The sequence below is a fragment of the Theobroma cacao genome, chromosome 3 (assembly GCF_053813885.1).
Source record: "Theobroma cacao isolate CCN51 chromosome 3, ASM5381388v1, whole genome shotgun sequence".
Lineage (NCBI taxonomy): Eukaryota > Viridiplantae > Streptophyta > Magnoliopsida > Malvales > Malvaceae > Theobroma > Theobroma cacao.
In genome coordinates, this window is record NC_142641.1 from 37,349,431 (window position 1) to 37,371,261 (window position 21,831).

Sequence of the window (21,831 nt, forward strand, 5' to 3'; positions counted from 1 at the left end):
CTTGTTTTTTTGGTATGTAGTCCTTTTGGAAACTTCTCCGAATATCGGGTGGTAAGGAAGTTAAGGCAACTTTTCCACAAATCAAACCATAGAAGCAACTTCCAAATGAGTAGAGAAAGTATGAGTAGGAACCATTATAATGGGTACAGAAAGTTTTGATATTAGAACAACTTCCACGAGTTTTGAGTAGAATTCTTCCAGTTCTTAACATCATAAAAGCTTCTTATCAGGACATCGATAAATATAGACGAATATTCATTGGTAATGTAGAACAATACATGTCCTAGGATTAGTTGTTGAAAATTTGTAGTGATACTGCACAGAGGACGCATATAATGCCAATTTTCCTAGTGCAGAGGCAGAAGGAATTTCAGGGCAGTACAGTGAAAACTTTTACATCATCCATATCTGGGCTTCTGACCGAGTATTGAAATGTCCATCCATGACAGGCACCAGCATGCACTCCATTCTTATTGATAGCAACAACAGCACCCACAAAATCTGGAAATTTTCTTGCTATTCGTGATATTGCATCCTTGGCCGCAAGCTTGGGTTCCATTCCTTGTCTCATGCTCTCCACAACTTGATAACTGAAAACAGATAAAAGCATGATGTCATATGATTGCGTCAGATAAGGTTTGCACATAGCGCACCAGATTAGTTGAAGTAGGAAGAATTGCAAAGGGTGAACTAAGAAAAGTAACAACAGAGTAAACAAAATGGACCAGGCTGAATTTTTGTGAGCAAAAGATTAACCTATCATGCGTAACATGCTAACTAACCATAACACCACAAACAATGCTAATCACAGAATGCATCACTCCTTTTAAAGATTTCTTAACTCAAAGAATGTCGTTCAGAAAATATTTTAAAGAATGACCCTGATCTCAAAATGAAGAAAATACCCACTTCCTTTTTTTGTATATTTGATTACCATTAACATGATCCAAATGCTGGAACTTCAAAATTTCAAGTTTGATATATACCATGGAAGGAAGCGCATCATAATGTCACCATCTCCAGTTGCACCACAAGCACCAACTTCATCATCAGCATATGCAGAAGATCCAGCAATAGGTCCATCACCCACCCTGCAAACAATCAGGGAAGATAATATGTTATGTGATGTGTAAAACATAATTACTAGAGTGACACGTGTAACTAATCACACAAAACGTAATTTAGAGAAAATTAAAAAAAAAAAAAAAACCTGAGCATCAGTTCAGCTTATCCATGTTTTAGAGGCAAATTTCATGCATGACTTATTCTTTTCAAAGAGGTATCCAGAACCCTTGATACTCAAAAATGCAAGACATGATTGCTGCTGCTTAATATTTATAGTTCAGTAATGAGATCTATTCTACCTACTTTAGATGGTCTTTTCGTCCACTGGCTGTAATTATCTAGAGCCAAGAGTCATCTTGTTTTTTAACTAATTTTAATATTGTGAGTTTACGTAGATATAGAGTTTTATTTGGAATCATTCAATTCCTCCGGCTTATATGAGTGAATAATCTACCAGATGCTGTATACAATTCTACAAAATGCAACATTTGAATGGGGGGAAAGTCAGGTCAAGGAATCTACAAAAATAGCAGGGGATATCTTACCTGCCAGGGATCTTAAAGGTCGCTCCATTTGTTGATGTACCAACAGCCACATGTCCCATCTGTGCAAGAAAAAGAAATTCGTTTAAAACAAATGTGAACCTCTGTATATATGCGCCTGGACCACAATGAACCTGCAGTTACATCAACTTACTTTATCAATAACAGCCATCGATATGGTGTCATGGTTATGAGGACCAACAAGAGATGTCCTGGATTCAATAATCCCCATTGCTTTGGCTTCAGAACAAACCCCCTTGTTAAGCCCCATGTTATCTTTTGACTGATAAGGCCCACAGCTATCAACAGGTAAAACATTTTTCCAAAAATTAGGTTGACAGTGGTTTTCTTTCCATCTTGTCCATTTCTCCATAGACTCTGGTGAACTGAGGTTGGTTGGTCCAGGAAGACCCATTGAAATGGCAAAGGCAGAAGCTCGATCTCCTACAAGCATTGTGTGTTTGGTATGTTGCATAACTAATCTTGCAGCTCTGATGCCGTCCTTCACATACCTCATAGCAGCAACAGCTCCAACCTCCATTGTGACCTAACGCATGTCCTTAGCAAACACACAAGATTTAGTTGTTGTTTTCAATATGAGCAGAGAAATAAGGATCAAAATAATATTTAAGACAAAGTTGACACTGGCGTTTACCCCATTCATGAGCAAAGCATCAATTGTAGTTTCTCCATTCTCATCCGGACTTCCACCAGGGCCCACTATTACAATCAAATTCAAGTCATTCAGGGCATGGACATTCTATAGAAAACCACAAAAATGCAGAGATTCTTTACTTTTTCCTTTTTTAGTTTGACAACGTATTTTCGTAAATTACATTAAAGAGGTCACGGTATATATTGAGCTCTCTTTTGTTCTTTTAATCTTCTTGATCTAATTTACAGCTTCAAGAACCTTCACAAGGAAAACATGAAACGAGCAAAGATTTCACACTTTTGGGACAACCAGATACTGCTCAATGGGATTCAGTCTGATTTCAATTAACAATTTTTCTAGCATGATATGTTTAATTGATGGTAACAAAGTGGCTTGGTCTAGTTAATTAATAGATGCAATTCCTGCTTCTTCTTTTTTTTTTTTGAGTATCAACAATTATGTACAATATGTATTTATTTCTGTAGGAAGTACAAGCAGCAACAATAGCAACTCCAAATAGATGTCAAAAGCTGCTCAAGCTCATTTTCTAGCATTAATGTGTTCAAATTCAGCTTAAGGCATGATTGAACTGATTTATGAGCAGCACATTAGCTACTTGCAGCAACATTACTTCTTCTGGAGCTCCTTAAACTTTGGACCTCAAAATTTAAAAAAAAAAAAAAAGTCAGCCAAAGAATCCTAACTTTCAACAATAAATTCAGCCCTCTTTTGGCCTTGTAGATGTAGAGCCAAAGGGCTCACAACTAGGAGTGAATGTGAAGATGTAGAAGAACATTATAAACCAATCTGCTTCTTCAACTTTAATGAAATTTCATCCCCCAACATTATACTACATTTCTTGCTCGACAAACAGAGAAGACAGCATTTCTCATAATCACCTCCCTACTCAAAGTCAAGTCTTACCTTGTCCATCCCTCCTCACTTCCTTGTTCACCTTGGACACCATCTCCAGGAAGATCCTATTCTTCACCTCTGCCTTTATTACATTAATTTTGTTCAAATTGGGAGAAAAATCAAGCCTGTTTAATCCTACAATGGCTGTTGTCTGTTTTAAGGCCCTTCATGCTATATATAACATCTCAACACTCAGCTCAATGCTTGCAAACCCAAAAAGAACAAGCATCTTGGTGTTTGGACTCAGCTCATTTAAGTATTGAAGATAGACATCTTGTTTAAGCTCAACTACCTAGCAGGAAAAATAAACTGTAGGGAGTGAAGACGTTCCTGAGCCCAAGCTGCTTGTCAAGTGCTCAGTTGATTTGCAACCCAAGCAATACATGCAAACACTGTATTCCAGTTTGAAAAGCAACAAGGTTGAACAAATCATCCAAAGTGAAATCACTAGGACACACCTTATATAAACATCCAATAAGCTGTCTTTTAGGTCCCCGTCCCTTGACCCAATATTTCACTTCACAGAATGGCTACATTGCAGTCATTCACAACTGTCTAGGGAATTTAACTCAAAAGACAATCAAGATAATCCAATAATAAGGCCAATTTGCAAGAAAATTAATAGCATATATCCAGAACAACAGTTGCCACCAAATCTACAGAATGCTCCAGTTCCAAAATTCTGTGAGATAACAGATGCTGCTAGCTAAGAGGAGAAACGATTAAGCAGTTGACTCATGCTTGTACCTTATAAAGCAATCAGTTGCCAATGTAAGGTCAAACAACCATATAGACCCACAATTCCAATAGGCAGCTATTACCTAACCTTAAAATTCGTCAAGCATATCTTGATATAAATCTTTACCTCCTGCAAACCATAAACACAACTCTCTTTGTAGTCTAATCAGTTCATTGCATATAGAACTTCAATGGTCAAACCACAAGCCAAGCTAAATATTGGGAATAGTACAACATGTTCCTAGCTAAGTTGAAACTTGACTTCCAAATTACCTACATTCAAAGAAGTTAAAACTTAAAACAAGGTCATGACAAGATAAACCAACATTGTCAGTACCACTATAGCATCAGAGCATCAAGAATCTCGGATACAATTGACAGTTTATCCTCCTGGTAAACCTTAGAAATCACCATCAGCCACGTATCTTGATCAATTGCATTTCCTTTTGCTAGACTATTTAAAACCATCAATAATAACTTCATGTTCCCGTCCTGACACAACCTAGAGACAAATTTATGTATACTTGAACAATGTGGCACATAGCCCTTGAAAATCATCTCATCCAAAACGAATGCTGCTTCCTTGAACTGCAATCCACCACAAAGCCCGTCAAAAAGCAACCTATACGACACAACATCAGGTTTACACCCCTGCCATGGCATATCTTCAAATAAATCATTAGCTTCACTCCACCTCCCTTCCTTGCACAACCCACCAATTAACATATTATAGCTAATAACATCTGGTTTACACCATTTCTCTGCCCTATCTTCAAGAACTCTGTAAGCTGCTTCAAAATCCTTCACCTTACAGAACCCATTAATCATCACATTGTAAGTAACCATATCCGGTTTACACTCTTTTAAAGCCATTTCCTAAAAGATCCCAAGAGCCTCCTCCTGCCTCCCAACGTTAAAAAGCCCAATAATTAAAGTAGAATATATAGCCAAATCTAATTTCATCTTATTCCTAACCATTTCCTCCTTAAGCCTAATTGCCAAGCTCAACTCACCAATCCCACAAAGCCCTTTAATCATTGTGGTGTAAATACTTGCATTGGGACGCAAACCATGAAGCCTAACCATATCATCCTTCAACTTAAATGATTCCTTTACCTTCAACTCCATACAAAGCCCATGAATCAACGTCCCAAATGTCACCACATTTGGCTTAACACCTTTCCTCTGCATTTCATCAAACAGGTTCCAAGCATCATCAAAACACCCACTTAAACAGCAGGCACAAATCAATATATTATATGTGCAAGCATCCAGGTGGGCATATTTTTCTATACCCAAAAAACACTTCATTCATTTTATCAAACTTTTTGCTCAACAAAAGCGCGTTCAACAGCGAGTTCACAGACGTTACAGTCCTTTGGCAACCATAGTCAGGCATTTCCTCGAACAACTGCAGTGCACGTTCGTGCAAACACGAAAGACAATAGAACTTCATGGCATTGCAAAATATGATCTCTTGTGGGACTAAACGGGTATCATTTTTCAGTTGGTGAAGAACTTGTTCCATTTTATCAAACATTCTGGCCCTGCCAAGCTTGGTTCTGATAAGAGGAAAGTAAGGAGTAGCGGAAGGGTTTACCGGGAGGTTTGGGGTCTGGGTTCGGGTTTTTGAATAGGTTGAAAGCGAGGGTCGGGTCTTTTTGGCTGCGGAAAAGGGAGGAGAGCCTAAAAGGAGAGATGGGTTTTGGAGTTTTCATGTTTTTTTTTTTTTTTGATGCAATTCCTGCTTAACCTAAGAAGTCTACTAAACAATGAGTTCAAAAGTCCTAAATATTCAAGAAGAAAGACTAACAAATTAACCCCACAGCAAAAATTCAGAGTTTATGCTACCAACCTGTACCATCACACCTCAATTCCTCGCAAGCAGAACAACCCTCCACCACAGCATCGACAGCATTGAACCCCTTATCAACTGCCTTCCAAGCAGCTCTCACAGCCTCCAGGAAAGGCCATGTGCTCACCACTATTGGGTACTTCCCTGAATTCCCAACCCCTTCATGTCCTATCACCTGATAGCCAATATGAAATGTATGATTCCAGAGAAATAACATAAAAAGATCATTAATTGAAAAAGATGATCCCAAACCCGTATCACAAAAATCAAGAAAAACAATAATTTTTCAATGATTACCAAGGAAAACAAAGTGAAGAGGAAGACAAGTGACATGGACAGGTTCCTGGGAGCCATTTGAGACAGAGGAGTTCAGGAAAAGGGAATTGTTTTATTTTAAGTTTTGGATCATGTTCCATAGAACTTAGGTGGACTTGCAGGTAAAGGTTGTAAGGCTAGCGTCACTAGCTACCTTGATCACGTGCGGTTCACAGACCAATCAAAAATCTTGTGATGGGTTTTGTGTTATTTTGAGGATGGAGCAAGGGTTTTTTGTGATTTGATCATGTGATTTAAAATGTAGGAAAAAGAAGCGGGGTTTAGTGGGTAATGGAGAGTGCCACTAACCGTCTTAACCGTCACCTGAAACAAAGTGGGAAGACGGATCCTCTGCAGTTCCAGTTCTGTAAATCCCCCATGGTCTACTGTGACTTGTCATTCTTTGAGAGGCTGAAAGGAATGTTGTTGCTGACTTGGGAAGGTTACATTGGCTTCTTCATTTTGCATCCATGAAGCTCCTCCAACAAAATCAAAGAACAAATAAATTTGAAAAATGGAAAAAAAAATCAGACATTGCCTCTGTTTCATTTGCCAATAAACTCGTATGCTTCACGGAAACAAAAGGAAAGAGAAGCCAAAAAAGCAGGTAATTTAACACTTTTGAAGAGGATTAGTAACTTGGGTTTTCTGAATTTGTGGTTAAAGTAATAAAAGAGAAAGAAAAGAAGAGAATAAAATTCTTGAAATGGAACGTCAAAGTGAAGGAACATGTATAAAGAAAGGGCCATGGACTGCTGAAGAGGATGAAGTCTTACTGAACTACGTGAAAAAATATGGTCCAAGAGGCTGGAGCTCCATTCGATCCATGGGACTTTTACCGAGAACTGGAAAATCTTGTCGTCTGAGATGGGTTAACAAGCTTAGACCCAACTTGAAGACGTAAGTTTCTCATCACTATCTCCTTGGAATTCATCTTATTTTTTTCCCAAAACTAGTCAAAAACTTATTTAATGGAAGATATGACATTTTTTCTTTGTTACATTTGTGATCGACAGGTATTGATATGTTTTTAATAAGTAAAATGTGTTTGCTAATTAATTTTTGAATTCTCTTAGTTGGTTTTCTTGGTTTTGAAGAGAACTGTTGTTTATGTACTTGCAGCAGCTGGTAGTAAAAAACAGAAAATGATTGCTTTATCCTTCAATGTTGCTAAATTTGTGCTGTTGTGCATGGTGGGTTTGTCAGGGTTAGGACAAAAATGTTGTAATGATTGCTTCATCCTCTGTTTATTGCATGATTAGAGTACAGCTAATAAACCATGTAATCCTTTTTTTTCTTTTGGGAAAACATTGTGCCTAGTGGATGCAAATTTTCAGCAGAGGAAGAGAGGGTGGTGATAGAACTGCAGGCACAGTTTGGCAACAAGTGGGCGAAGATTGCGAGGTATTTGCCAGGAAGAACAGATAATGACGTGAAGAATTTCTGGAGTGCTAGACGCAAGCGGCTGGAGAGAATTTTGCTGACGCCTACATCAAATTCACATAAGAACAAAGGGAAGGATCCTGTTCTCCATGAAATGCCAATGGTGGAGGTAAGGAATTGAAGGGAAAATCAAGAGCTAATAAGCAAGCTTTCTTTTTCTTCTATGATACATGAAGCCTGCTCTTTTCACGCTATTTCATGTGATGTGTTGGATACTTGGATTTTCTAACTTTTTAGGTTTCTTGAACTTGTATGTATTATGTTTCAGGTCCCGCCTTCCAACTTCATTCCATTAGAGCAGGGGTCATCATCTCACCATGATCAGGCTAAACGTCCATCCTTTTCAGGAAACTTCGAAGAATTCAGGATGGTGCCGCTACCTGATCTGGTTCAGCCAGATTTACCAAACTTGGAAACAGGCCTTCCAATACTAGACATTGCGACCATTCAGATGATACCATCCATTGAGCCCTCTGCAAACTACCCTGTTTCTCTACAACCGCAACTACAACTGGACCTCCCAAGCTTGACACAATGCCAGGACCTTGCCCCAGAACCCAATGGTCTCAACTTTGAGGGCATGTTCAAGCATCAGGAGGCTTCTGAATCTGACAGTAAACCAAAATGGTTCACCAGGTTTCCATCAACTGGTATGAACAACAATGCTCAAATTGGGAAGAAGGAAGACAGAAGAAACCCTGCAATCCCTGATAGCTTCTTTGATGAATTTCCATCTGACATGTTTGACTACCTCGATCCTCTTCCGAACTCATCAGAGTGGTAATCGTATGCAGTGGAACAGTTGTGCTTGTATTTTTAGTTCTAACCCATGGGACTTTCCTACTATATATACAACCAATTCTTGAGTAAACTGCCTGCTTTGCTAGCCTGACAACTCAGGAGTGAAACAGTGACAATTGATATCTGTCAATTAATGTTATATATATTGTTGTTATCTTAAATTCAATAGCACAAAGAGTGAGAGATATGGATTCAAAGAACTTTATCTTCTGTTTATTAAATATTACAGAGGATTCTTATCACTATTGCCAGTGATACTGTTAAAACTTAAAAGACAAAAGGCTTTGAATATAATTATTTATAATTCATCCTTCACTAGGTTTTAAATAGAGCTTCAAAGACATAACTCTTTTTTTTCCTGAAAAACAAACCAGCACTTCCGGTCCAAGCAGTCACTTTAGAGTTAGGCATATTTCATTTCATCCCTATCCAAAAATAGAAACTATGTTGCAGAGGCAGAATGAATATTTCTCCAAATACAAGTATACTAAAAAGAAACTCCCTAATGACTAAAATGTACAGGCACAGATGCACATGCTTCCCCAGATTTGGCTGCCAACAAAATATCCTCCACTGCATGATAATCATCTTGACCAAATTTTTTAGAATTTCATCCCAAGAGATGATTGATCTTGCCAGGCACCTTTTACGAGGCATGAGAAAAGGGGTTCTTCTCGATCATCACCAGACTGTCTCATTAGCATCTGTGAATATGGGATTGTGTTGTTCTATGAGGCATTGAATAACTTCAATGGCACCAAAATCGACTGGCATGCCATCATCCAAAGGAATGTGGGAGGAAGCATCCATATCTTCTCCGTCATCTGTAGCCATATAATAGATGAAGGAAAATGAGAAACTTCTGGTTGTTTGACAACATTTTTAGTCACCACTTCTTCAGAACAAGGATAAGTTGATGCAGGGGTATCCAATTAATAGAAGGGTCAAATCAACAGAGGAACCATTAGTATTAGAAAAAAAAAATAGAAAAGAAATGTATATTGGGAAAATTTTGGCAGCCAAAGAAGGTTTTAGGTCCCAAGAAGAAATAAGAGAGAGCAATAAAGAAGAGGGAAAAGGAGCAGGGGGGTGTTTGCGTTCTTTTTAAACTCTAAAACAACACAGTAACATTTTTAACTTAATTTTCACTATTTCCAATCCTGTGATTAAGAGTTGCTTCGATAAGTAGAGACTGCATTCTATCAAATAAAATATTAGGTATTAGCTGTCCCTCAATAAAGTGGAGTCAAAGTCCAATTGGCATGCAATTATGTTTTCTCATGCACAATCTAGTGATATACGGACAGATTGTAGCAGATAGGAAAAGTTACCAGCAAGCATGTCCCAAGCAGTATAAGCAGGGGTAGAATCCATGCTACCCTTGGAAGGACTTTTTGGTGGACGACTCCAGTATTTCCTATAAGATTCTGGTTTCTGACCCTTCTCCCACATAATAACAGGAGCCATTTCCATGGCAAGGCTTCGGGCATCCATCTGTTAGACGATAAACAACCATTAAACATTATTAATAGGCACTATAATCTATTACATAACAACTTCATGCACATGATTGCAAGTCATTTGTTTTAGAGGGATGGGGGTGAAAGAAGGGGCAGAGGACCATTATGAAAAAACCAAGAAACTGCTTTATATAGGCATTTTGTTCACAATGACCATAAACAAACAAGCTAACAATGACCTTGAAGGAATAAATTATCCATGAAAACTTCAGTGCTAGATCACGTCAGCCATAAAGTCAGTTATATCCCATCAGTGGTCCATAGGGGGAACCATATTATTGCTCAGTATACGGTCAAAAATCAAGGCTTGCAAGATCTCAGTGATAATTTTCACATATGTGAAAAACATAACCTTTAACAGTAATATTCAAATCTTAGTTAGAACCACTTTATAAAGGCAATGCATGCATGTAGAGAGAGAGAGAGAGAGAGAGAGAGAGAGAGAGAGAGATAACTCCTACATTGTTAAGGACTGATTTCTGACTAACGCAAAGCAGCAATGCAGTGACAAACTCAAGTGTCATATAATTTACACTAGGAAGTTTCTTCAGTACGTTTCTCATAGCATGTATGCTAGAGCGGGCACCTTTGATCTCATTATAAAGCTCAAAGGTAGTCAGTGGCTCAGGAAGACTAGCAATGTAATATTTTGCTAGAGCTGCTACATCAATTGCACTCACACCCTCTGGTATTGAAGCATTGAAATCTGTGATACACACATGAGGACAAATTATGATGCAATCCAAACAGAATAACTCACAGTCAAATTTGAGCATATAACATGCAAGATACCTTGGTTATATGTAGAAACCAATTGCTGAATGACCTTTTTATCTCCTTCAGCTTTAAACAAGTATTGCGAATTTAGACCTAAAAGTCAAACAAATATGTTACCCTCTGGAAAAGAGTGTATATTTAGTAACATTTGCTTATATAACTACCAGGTCCAATAGTTTTCATTTAATTTTCATCTGAGTTACCTGATAAAATGAGATAATCTGCACATTTCACCAATATAAGCGGAATGGGCCTGTTGGATTGCTGCCGTTGCACAGTATCCTCAATAGGAACTCCAAAAACTGAGGACAAAGAAAAAAATAAGTGGTAGCAACTATTCACTGCAACCGGGAATATCTAGAGAATACTTGACTTGAGTGATTAATTTAATCAATGAGAGAGTATGAAAAGCAAAATGCGAAAACCTTTGCCCCTATAATTGGCTAAGTCAAAACTATAAGAATAAATGTTATTTTCACAGCAAATGCTAATTAGTGAAGCATCGGCCATAGAGAAGAAGTGAAAAGTTAAGACAAGCATGGAGCACTGCAATACAATAAAGGCAAACTTTTCGTACTAAAAAGAATTGTACGAAAATGGGAAAACTAATGCATTTTAAAACTTATGCTAGTTTAAATCAGAAGCATTCTCACAAGATGTGTATGGACTAAGAGTTGCTCAATGGCTAGGCCTATAAGAAACAAGAATTTCAATTTAAAGCAGTTCCCTACACCTGAATCAAATATATTGAAGACTTCTGCACTTGGTAGAAAAACTTGTGCATTAAACATGTCAGATGCTCCTGATGCTAGGTAAATAATTTGGAATGGTAAGTACAGGACATATCAAGTTCAAAAGTTGGCTCTTAATATAGAAATTTCTTGAAAAACCACACACAAATTCACATTGCGTTCTTGAAGTAGAAGTACTGAAAGAATAAAGTAGAACCAAATTATTCAAGATTTCATTAAGAGAAGAGGGAAATGACCAGGAGTCCTAAAGAAGTCACCATCTGGGAAAGTGCACCCACCAAGATAAAGAAACTTACCATCAGTGCTGGCAACACCCTGCAAATAGAAAACACATAAAAATTCAGACGCTTCAAGAAGCTTGAAAGTACATGTAAGAAGGCAAATATAAAAGCAAATAACAAAAATTAAAAGTAACACAATCCTATACCTTCTGCCATCGTTCTATATCTGTCAAAATTATCTTGCTTTTCTGTGCCGTCTTTTTTGCTACCTGGAACAAATTCACCATTACATATATGTCATTCTTGACCATAACTTCTCTAGGAGCCTAGACTACACTAGTCTATTTCTCTGTTACAAATAAGAATGGCAATTATATAAATGGCAAGTATAGATTACATTTTAACTACACAAGATCAACTGTAACATCAACAACTACCATTAAAACATGGAAAAGCATTAAAACATCCAAAATTCATCAGTTTCTTGAAAGTTTTGCAATAGCAGAAAAAAAAGCCCAATTGCAAAACAAACAAGCAACAAATACCCCTTCAGTGGGGTACGAAAATGATATCTCTCTAGCATAACATAAATTTTGATATGAAGACAAGCTTAAAAGGCGATTTACAAAGCGGGAGTGTGGGAAGACAAAGAACAGAGACAGAGTTGAAAGCAATCGATCATAATCAAAACAAATTATCAATCACAGATGAAGACAGTAATCGTATAACAGCATAGTAAGGAATAATTTACATATCTATGCCACATGAAACAGGAACCCTCGAAATTTACATGACAGCCTCTCTCCCTCTCACGCAATATAGTTTCACATTAAACAAGACATATAATAATATTTAAGCTGAAAATTAAAAGATATATAAAAATTTTCAATTTAAATTATTTGTAGAGCTAAAATTTACCTCTTCAACTTTTGTTTTCCCAACAGCAACCTTGTCTTTTGTTCCGGTGATGCCTTTCCTCAGAAAGGTTCCGGTCGTAGCAGCAGCCGATATAAGACTTTCCTGTACAGCATGTCTTGTCGCCGGCTGCCGGAGAACCGCCCATCGGCTTTTGACCATAGAACCAACTCGTTCCGCCACGTCAGCGACGTTGCCTTTAGCATCCATGGCAACTTCTCCGACAAATGTTCCGGCCGTTTGGCTAGCTTCCTTCAGTTTCACCCCTGCAATCAAAATTTTTGAAAAAAAAAAAAAAACAAAGAAACATTTCGCTGATGTGGCAACAATAACAAAAATTCAAAAAAGAAAATAATGCAGAATTAATAGATTAAAAGGAACCTGAGGAAGAAAAGAAACCAGTCGCCTTCTCTTGCCACTGCTGCGATACGGCTGAAGGCATCGCTTCCGATTAATAAAAACCGGAAATTAATTTTACAAGGTAATATATAAAAGAAACTGCAAAAAAAAATTCAAAATTAAGAGAAAAAGAAGACAATTTTTTGCAGAGACAAACTGATGCTCTGATTTAAAAAGAAATAAGGAAAATCTAAATGATTAGTATTAATACTGTTTTTGGTTTCAAAAGAAATACGGAGGCCTAACAAATTCTTAAAGCCTTATTGGTGATAACCGAAATCAATGATCGGCGCAAAGCCCTAAATTTGAGGGAAAATATTCACCTTCGCTGCAGCTTCAATGGAGCGACGATCAAGGGAGAGCTTTTCTTTATGCCAGTTGAATCAGGAGGTGATGGCGAAAGATGAAAGTGGAATACTGCTTTTTTTTTATTTTCCTTTGTGTTTGGTTTTATTATTTTTTTTTAGAGAGAGAGAAAAGTCCTTTTAAGACGGGAAGAGTTCAAACTTAAAATATTCAGCCAATAGTCAGTGATATTTAGTTAATGGTTTGGACAAATACAGAAAAGACACGTGGGACGTTTCTCGGAGAATACGGGGACATGGTTCTGGATGGTTCCAACGATTATAACGGCTCTGCTGCTGGCTGCTGGCTGCTGGCTGCTTGCTGCTCCTTTGGTTGGAACTTGGATACCACGCGCCCGAAGAGCCGCAAGCAGCATGACCAAATTAGCTTCAATTCTTGTTTTTCTCTTTATGATTTTTAATTTTCCTTGATAAATTGGTTGCTAACCAACTTTTAATAAAATTATAAAAATTAATTTTTAAAAGGAAATGTGAAAATTTTATTGCTAAAAAGTTTTTTTCTATTACTGAAAGTTGTTCTCTCTAGCTTTCAATAGTAAAATATGCTATTCAATTACTATAAATTTTAATACCTAAAAAATTGAATTAAAGTGCTGCTTTAAGTGTATATTGACTTGGAAATAATAGATTTTCTATTTAAAAAAATACCAAGAGGGAGAAAGTGATTGTAATTTAAAAAAAAAAAATTGAAGTTGTCCAGTTACTTGCCTCTGTTTCCATCTGTTGAAAGAGTCCATTTTTGGTACAACACTTTTTATCCTTAGCTTTTATAAGATATGAACATGGACTGTTATTTGAGTACTTGGCTTATTGAAATTCAGCTTTTGATCTTGGTTAGCTATATCAAAAAAAAAAAGTAATCAAGGGAAATAAATTTGTTATTAAATCAAAATTGTTTTTTAATGAATAATAAAGAATTTTATTGAAAACCATTAATTAGGATATATCATAATTTTTTTTTATAGTTTTCAAGATTTAAGAATTTAATATGGAATAACTATTTGAATTTTGATTTCATACATATTTGAAAAAAAAAAAAGAGTTTGAGAGATTATTTTTGCCTAGGATTTAAAGACCTGGATACGCTTAATTTTTTAAAATTTCAAACATTTCAAAAGATTTTGATAACTAAATAATGGATACCTTATCTGTAATCTTATATCTTGTAACTATATATATGTGTGTGTGAGAGAGAGACAAAGAGAGATAAAATATGTGACAAATTTTAATTGAGTAATTTTCCATTATATAATGATCAATTAAATAAATTGACAAGTACATATCTTTCATTAATGAGTGCTGTCATAAAAATATCAAGAAAATGTTGACTCTATACTTTAGTGTTGCATTAGATGACAAAGCTAGCTAGCTTTGTTGGGGTTGATAGTCCAACATAAAACTCCTTGATTTTGGATGGTCGAAAATGGCTTGTTTCATGGGTTAAGCGTGCTCAACATAAATAAATTACATTTTAGTATAAGATGGGGAATTTTCTACGTTGGGTCCAGTACCTCATTAAATTTTAGACTCAATAGTCAACCTCATGGTAACTCGCAAATATATAAATGGAAAGCATGTAATACTATATATTATATCAATATTGTTTAGGTTAACATTTACTTCTATATATCTCTATATTTCTATAGATTCCTACCATATGAACAGAAGCAAAAGCAGTCATTCATTGGCTTTTTTATCACTCTTTCAAGAGATGATGCCTTTCTTCAGACACCAAAATTTCCTTTCCGAGAAAACTATACAAGTCTTCGATAGGATTCGATTTCCGTAGATGCTGCAATGTCCAAATCAGTCTGAACCTTCCTTAAAATTTACTTCTACTGAGCTATACAATGTATAGGCCCAAACCTCAATCTGTTTGAGTTGGTGTTATGAATCTTTTCCATTGCATATATCTGGTACAAATGGCAATCAAAGCTACTCAAATTCGACGTCATGCTTCTTGCATCTTAGCCCCCTCCTCTTCCTTTACAAATCTTCTCCAAAACCAGTGCTCCCTCCAAACTTTTTCCATCTGTTCAAAAGGCACATTCATAGTCTCCGGTAACAAGAAGTGGACGAATGCAGTCATCACCGCCACCCATCCCCCGAAGAAGAAAAGTATACCTGACTTCATGCGGCAAAGCATAGCTAGAAAAGTTTGTCCAACAAGGAAGCATAATAAAAAGCCTATTGCTACTGTTATACTTTGCCCAGCTGATCGAATCTCTAATGGATAAATCTCACTAGGGACCAACCATCCCAAAGGACCCCATGACAAAGAAAACCCGGCAACGTATATACATATCAGAATCAAAACCAGGTAAGCACAGCCTTGGCTAAGGGCACCCTGATCACCTAGCATAGCTGTCATAATTCCTCCAACCACGATTTGTGACACAAACATTAGAGCTCCTCCAACCATAAACAACGCTCTTCTTCCAAATTTATCTACTACGAATCATGGATATTAATACAGAGGCCAATCCCACTAGACCAATCACAACTGCTGAGAGTAGCGAAGCACTTTTGCCAAGGCCAGTTGTCCTGAAAAGTATTGGAGCATAGAATGTGATGACGTTGATTCCAGTCACTTGCTGGAAAAATGGTATAGCTATAGACATTACAAATTGAGGCCTGTACTGTTTTTGTACGATTTTCTTAAAAGGGTGTTTCATGGTTTTTGAGTTTGAGCTCGCTTTGATGAGATCATCGAGTTCTGCTTGGACATCAGTAGTGCCTCGTACACGTTGTAGCACATGTTTTGCCTTTTGGTGATTATTGCTTTGCTGGATTAAGCTATTGGGTGTTTCTGGGAGAAAGAGCGTACTTAGTGTTACAATTGCTGCTGGGACTGCTGCCACGGCTAGAGAAATACGCCAGCCCCAACCGCCCTTGATCTTTTCGGTGCCAAAATTAACAAGGTTGGCTACAAGTACTCCAAAGCCAACACCTACTTCAAAACCAATGTTCATTGCGCCTCTGTGCCTTGGTAGCGCCATTTCAGAGATGTATAAAGGTACTGACTGTAGAACAAAACAAAATGAAGCTTGAACAAGAACTTATGATTATTGATTCAAAAAAAAAAAAACAGTAGGAATTGATTATGCTACCTGGTTTGTAAAACCAATCCCAACTCCAAGCAAAACACGACCAAATATTAACATGTAAATGTTAAAAAGCTGCACCGCCAAGGGCTGAACCAGCTAGGAATGAAGCTCCTCCTACGAGGATAGATGGCTTGCGGCCAAAGGCTCTAGTCACTGATGAAGCAAAAAGGTCAGCAATGTACAGGGAAGAAGTAAATATGGTTAACAGTTGGCTATCAAATTTGCAGTAATTGCTAATTTCGGTGTCTTGTTCCATTTTGCTGTACACCTGTGAGAAGAATGCCTTGAGAAATGGTTCCATAGAGGTCACCCCACCTTCACAGTTACACGATTAGTCAATGGAGATCATCTCAATTCTCTTTACAACATCAATAAAAAAGTTTTTGCAAAGTAATATACATGCACCGCTTAGAATCTGTCATATCATGATTACAAGAAAAAGAACTGCAGATATGTGTAAACAGCATAAAATTATTACCAAAAGGTATATACAGTATATATTCATCGGAGAATATAAAACTTAAATCAAATTGGTTAATCATGAAAAGCCTTGACCTAAAACACCGCTGTTTTTGTGCGCGGCCGGGCTGTACTGATCAGCAAATTCTTCTGGAAAAGTATATAAACGATCATATTGAAACAAACCTGAAATTCCAAGATCATAACCAAACAGAACTCCTCCTATGGCAGCCATGAAACATGACATAACAACAAGCATGGTCATCCCGCCATTGTATTTCCCACCTTCACTTATGATTGAAAGCCCAGCTGCCATGTCTTAGACCTCCAAGCTCACTCGCATAAACAGGTGAGAGAGGGAGAGTGAGATGGCTTGAAGTTAAAAGTTATAGACACAATAGTAGAAGATTATAAAAGAGCATTGTCACTTGACAGGTACGGAACATCAATTACCATTTTCTTGTGGACAGTATGGGAGAATGTGGGGTTGAAGGCGCAAGCGTGAGATGACTTTGCAATTGTGATGACGACCACCCAGTCAAAGAGCTCAAGTCTAGCCTTGGTGACCATCCAGCCTTAAAGCGGGTTCTAACTGTAATTTACGTTCTTTTCTTGCTAGGCCGGACCTAACTGTAATTTTGGGCTGCCCATTAAGTCCAAATCAACTTTCAAAAATTAGAAAATTTTTCTTTGGTATTTTTCTTAAATTAGTCCTCTAAAATGAAAAAATATTAGATAAGTTTCCTTACAGATATAATAATAAATAATTAAAAATTATCATGTGATTATTATTATGCCATATTAAAAAAATATGATTCCTATATATTCACGTGACAATTTAACTTTTTAATTACATATCCTGTTATAATTTGTTAAGGAAGAAAATTTATCTAATAACTTTTTAATTAAAAATATAATTATCGTAACCAAAATTCGAGATTTTACGTAATCAGGTTTTATTTTGACATGGTTTATGTAAGCTTTTATTATATTTTTGTTATGGCGGCATTTAAACCAATGACAGTGTTGACTTTCTCTCTTTGTCAGTTATTAAAAAACAACGCTATTAATTACTTTGTCATTTCATAAACTATTAATTATAAAAAAAGAAAAATAAATAATGGTAAAATAAGGGAAATTAGATAATCACGTTGCAGTTTGATAAAAAAATAAATATTTTCACTTATTATATTTTTAAATTATCATATGTGAATTTTAATATTTTTAATTATTTATATAAATAATTCATAAAATTATATGTACTAGTACATGCTTATAAAACTTTTGATTGACGTAAATAAACGTATTTAATTATATTATTTTTAAATTATTATTTTAAACATTTTTATAACAAACATTATCAATTATTACATAAGAACTTTAATTTTTTAATTATTTACACCTTAAACTTTACACTTTAGAAATAATTAATTTTATATATAATTGTTATTCTAAAATTATAAAATAAATATTTATTTTTTACACATGTGACAATAAATATTAATATATACTTGAAGTAATGCAAATAATCAAATGTTTCAATAAAATTATAAGGAAACTGTTAATAAAGAAATATCGGAATTTGGAGTTATTAAATACACTTTGGAATTTTTAATTAATAAATAATTATAATTAAGTAGTAAAAGTTAAAAATTCTTAATTTTTAGATTCCAAGTTATTGGATGGATGACATTTGAATGACAACATTATCCTAGTCATATCCCACCAGGAGCCTAGGCTCCATTATTTCTTAACTAGAAAAGGATTTAACTATAGAGAAGTACAGTAATATATTCTATATCTTCTATATTCGTACAACAGCAACAGGGTCTGGCTATCTTAAGTAATCAAACAGGGATTAATTCTATATCCTTCTTGCAAATCAAGATGAAAGCTTATTTCAACTTATGAAGGCTTTCTCGTCCACTTGATCTCCCACAATTCTTTTCCACAGCCAGTGCTCCCTCCACACTTTCTCCATTTTCTCAATGGGCACGTTCTTGGTCTCTGGCAACAACAAGTACACAAATGTGGTCATCACCGCCACCCATCCCCCGAAAAAGAAGAAAATCCCTGATTTCATGTGGCAAAGCATGGCCAGAAAAGTCTGTCCAACAAGGAAACAGAAGAAAAAGCTGACTGCTACTGTAATGCTTTGGCCTGCTGATCGAATCTCTAATGGATAAATCTCACTAGGGACTAACCATCCGAGAGGGCCCCAAGACAATCCAAACCCGGAAACATATATACATACCAAAACCAAAACCAAGTAACCACTGGCTTTGCTCAATCCACCATGATCCCCTAGCAAAGCTGTCATCAGCCCTCCGATCGTTATTTGTGTCGCGAGCATTAGAATTCCCCCAATCATAAACAGTACTCTTCGCCCATGCTTATCCACTGCAAACATAGATATGAATATACAAGAAGTACTGACAAGGCGAATCACAACTGCAGACAAGAGCGAAGAACTTTCATGTAGGCCAATTGTCCTGAAAAGTATTGGAGCATAGAATGTAATGACGTTGATCCCCGTCATTTGTGCGAAAAATGGTATAGCTGCTGCCATGACCAGTTGAGGCCTATACTTTCTCTGTATGATTTTCTTAAATGGGTTGTTGATTGTTTTCGAGATTGAGCTTGCTTGGATGAGATCATCAAGCTCTGCTTGCACGTTAATGGTGCCCCTTATACGCTGAAGCACACGTTTGGCCTTCTCGTGGTCGTTGGTAGTCTGAATTAAACTGTTCGGTGTGTCTGGGAGAATAAGTGCACCTAGTGTCAGGATTGATGCAGGGACTGCGGCCAGGGATAGGGAGATACGCCAGCCCCAACCGCCCTCAATCTTTTCGGTGCCGTAATTGATGATGTTAGCTATGAGTACTCCAAATCCAATTCCACATTCAAAGATAATGTTCATTGCTCCTCTTTGTTTTGGTAGCGCCATTTCAGAGATATAGAGTGGGATTGACTGCATAGCAAATAAATTGCAGCATAAAAACTAGTAACTATTTTTAGCACTAAATTCTGTCACAATCTTGAATTAACAGGAATTGATCATTTAGCATGCTTAAATTAGTGTTTCTGGAGCTTTATGGTCAGACTGGTAAAGAATTAATTAGTCTTTCCCTCATTATTGGACTACAACAAATAGGGGAGGACCATTTTCTTGACAAGTCAATGGAAGACAATCTGAGGGCCATTTCTTTTATTAGGGAACTTCTTTTTCCCAGTTTTAACTTACGAAGGCCTGATATTACTGCATTTTACTCATTTCTACCCTCCTTATTGCAGGGTTTTCTATGAATTTAGCATGTAAATTTGCTACCAAACTTATTGTTCAAGTCCATTTCGCAGAAGATTTTGCAAAAGGAAGAAGAAATACAAAAAAAAAAAAAAGGAAAAAAAGAAGAGGAAATAGATTAGAATACCTGGTTTGCAAAGCCAAGTCCAATGCCAAGAAAAACACGCCCAAATACAAGCATGTACACGTTAGAAGCAGCACCACCAAGTGCTGAACCAGCAAGGACTGCAACCCCTGCTACAAGCATGGATGCCTTTCGTCCAAAGGCTCTGGTCACAGGTGATGCAAAGAAAGAAGCAATAAGGCCAGCTATGTAGAGTGAAGATGTAAACAAGGTCAACAGCTGGCTATCAAATTTGCAGTAATTGCTAATCTTGGTATTTGCTTTCATCCTTCGGTACACATTTGGGAAGAACTTCTTGAGAAAAGGGTCCATGGAGGTCACTCCACCTTAAACCACAGTTACATAAATATCGTTAATGGCTTTATTTATACGTGAGATCATCTGAATTTCACTTTATACCAAGAGCAATAAACTAATTAAGATTCAAGTGCTAATTTTATTCTTTAAAAATCAGTATGCATATATATATATATATATATTGAGGAATATTTGCAGTGAAGATTAGTTTGAGACAGACCTGAAACTCCAAGGTCATAGCCAAAGATAAGTCCTCCGGAGGCAGCCATCACGCATGACAGAACAACGAGAAGGGTGATCCTGCCGTTGTATTGCCCTCCTTCACCTGTTTTTGCTGATGCAACCGCCATAGCTACGACCTCCCAGGTGACCACTTATCCCAATTATACAAGAAAGAAAGATCACTTTATACTTTATATAAAGATAACAGTAGTTGATTATGTGAAAAGAGCATTATTTTATTGGTCGACTAGTGGAAGATTAGCGACAGAATTTCTCTCCTTTCGTGTGGTCCAAAAGGAAGCATATGGAGTCTGACTGTTTTTGAGTTATAGTGGGATTGCATGCCACTGCATAGTACAGGTTTTAATGCCACAGCTAAAGATCAAAATTGCTTGGTGTGGGTGTGACTTCCTTGAGACAAGCTGAAATGGTTGAAGCCCAGCACAAGAAATATTTCAACTTTTCTTTTTTTCTTTCGCCATTCATAGCTTTAATTTGACATTTAAGAAAATTTTTGGCATTCTCGTACAGGACCACTTCCGAAGACTTTTGACTGTCCTGACATTGGTTTTAATTACCCAAGTTCAAGTTTTCTCAGGCGCGTCGTTGCTTCTTTACCATACTGTTATCATTTCCAGGAAGTTAGCATACATATACAGATATAAGTACATATCAATCTGATTTGAATGCTAATAAGTGCTGCGGCAGAGACTTGGAAATGAAATTGACGGCTAAATTTGGATCACAATTTCAGCACTTAGGGCGTCCACAATCAATACTAACCTTCATTGGCTCCAGGCTCTACAATTCAAAACAAATTACTAGTCACACTTTGAATTGGTTTGACTGGTATTTTTATTATTTGATTTTTACTCTTAAGAATTTCGATTCTTTCATGTAAATAAAGCTTTAGTTGACAAGTGCTTCGTGGTCCTCTCATTAAAGAACAAACCAACAATTTCGCTTCATGATCAATCATTCATATAAGAATACAGTTCAATGACATGTTGATCTGTTCATCAAAGTCTTAGGGATGCAAC

At 36.7% G+C, this 21,831-nt stretch overlaps 4 protein-coding genes and 2 pseudogenes across 10 annotated transcripts; 1 reads left to right on the plus strand and 5 right to left on the minus strand.

The window, feature by feature from the left end:
* Nucleotides 1-121: 121 nt before the first annotated feature.
* Nucleotides 122-6,225, minus strand: LOC18605307 (N-terminal nucleophile aminohydrolases (Ntn hydrolases) superfamily protein). Of its 2 annotated transcripts, XM_007038247.3 has the most exons (7): nucleotides 6,068-6,225; nucleotides 5,771-5,945; nucleotides 2,263-2,327; nucleotides 1,762-2,154; nucleotides 1,611-1,669; nucleotides 987-1,091; nucleotides 122-590 (listed from the first exon to the last, which is right to left on the minus strand). In XM_007038247.3, exons 1-7 carry the CDS (start codon nucleotides 6,122-6,124, stop codon nucleotides 371-373), a joined length of 1,074 nt encoding a protein of 357 aa, XP_007038309.2. In that variant the 5' UTR covers nucleotides 6,125-6,225; the 3' UTR covers nucleotides 122-370. The 2 variants fall into 2 exon arrangements, with proteins under 2 accessions (XP_007038309.2, XP_088660586.1); XM_088804460.1 differs by lacking the exon at nucleotides 6,068-6,225 and having other exon boundaries at nucleotides 1,762-2,166; nucleotides 5,771-5,845.
* On the minus strand, nucleotides 2,334-5,763 carry LOC18605308 (uncharacterized; annotated as a pseudogene).
* A 419-nt stretch (nucleotides 6,226-6,644) lies between the features above and the next one.
* LOC18605309 (MYB-like transcription factor EOBII) lies at nucleotides 6,645-8,380 on the plus strand. The gene is made up of 3 exons (XM_007038250.3): nucleotides 6,645-6,985; nucleotides 7,406-7,637; nucleotides 7,797-8,380. Exons 1-3 carry the CDS (start codon nucleotides 6,792-6,794, stop codon nucleotides 8,310-8,312), a joined length of 942 nt encoding a protein of 313 aa, XP_007038312.1. The 5' UTR covers nucleotides 6,645-6,791; the 3' UTR covers nucleotides 8,313-8,380.
* Nucleotides 8,381-8,612: 232 nt separating this feature from the next.
* Nucleotides 8,613-13,395, minus strand: LOC18605310 (small G protein family protein / RhoGAP family protein). Of its 5 annotated transcripts, none has more exons than XM_088804932.1 (10): nucleotides 13,237-13,395; nucleotides 12,896-13,012; nucleotides 12,518-12,780; nucleotides 11,806-11,868; nucleotides 11,615-11,693; nucleotides 10,830-10,928; nucleotides 10,642-10,719; nucleotides 10,311-10,555; nucleotides 9,661-9,823; nucleotides 8,613-9,153 (listed from the first exon to the last, which is right to left on the minus strand). In XM_088804932.1, the coding sequence occupies exons 2-10, from the start codon at nucleotides 12,954-12,956 to the stop codon at nucleotides 9,011-9,013; spliced, it is 1,194 nt and encodes a 397-aa protein (XP_088661058.1). In that variant the 5' UTR covers nucleotides 12,957-13,012; nucleotides 13,237-13,395; the 3' UTR covers nucleotides 8,613-9,010. The 5 variants fall into 5 exon arrangements, with proteins under 5 accessions (XP_088661058.1, XP_007038313.3, XP_088661060.1 ...); XM_007038251.3 differs by having other exon boundaries at nucleotides 11,675-11,693; nucleotides 13,237-13,394; XM_088804934.1 differs by having other exon boundaries at nucleotides 11,657-11,693; nucleotides 13,237-13,394.
* A 1,443-nt stretch (nucleotides 13,396-14,838) lies between these two features.
* LOC18605311 (hexose carrier protein HEX6-like) lies at nucleotides 14,839-17,368 on the minus strand (annotated as a pseudogene). The gene is made up of 3 exons (XR_016025063.1): nucleotides 17,031-17,368; nucleotides 16,389-16,700; nucleotides 14,839-16,301 (listed from the first exon to the last, which is right to left on the minus strand). The product of XR_016025063.1 is annotated as a hexose carrier protein HEX6-like (transcript).
* A 1,122-nt stretch (nucleotides 17,369-18,490) lies between these two features.
* LOC18605312 (hexose carrier protein HEX6-like) lies at nucleotides 18,491-21,184 on the minus strand. Its single transcript, XM_007038255.3, has 3 exons — nucleotides 20,790-21,184; nucleotides 20,276-20,598; nucleotides 18,491-19,815 (listed from the first exon to the last, which is right to left on the minus strand). Exons 1-3 carry the CDS (start codon nucleotides 20,917-20,919, stop codon nucleotides 18,745-18,747), a joined length of 1,524 nt encoding a protein of 507 aa, XP_007038317.3. The 5' UTR covers nucleotides 20,920-21,184; the 3' UTR covers nucleotides 18,491-18,744.
* Nucleotides 21,185-21,831: the final 647 nt, after the last annotated feature.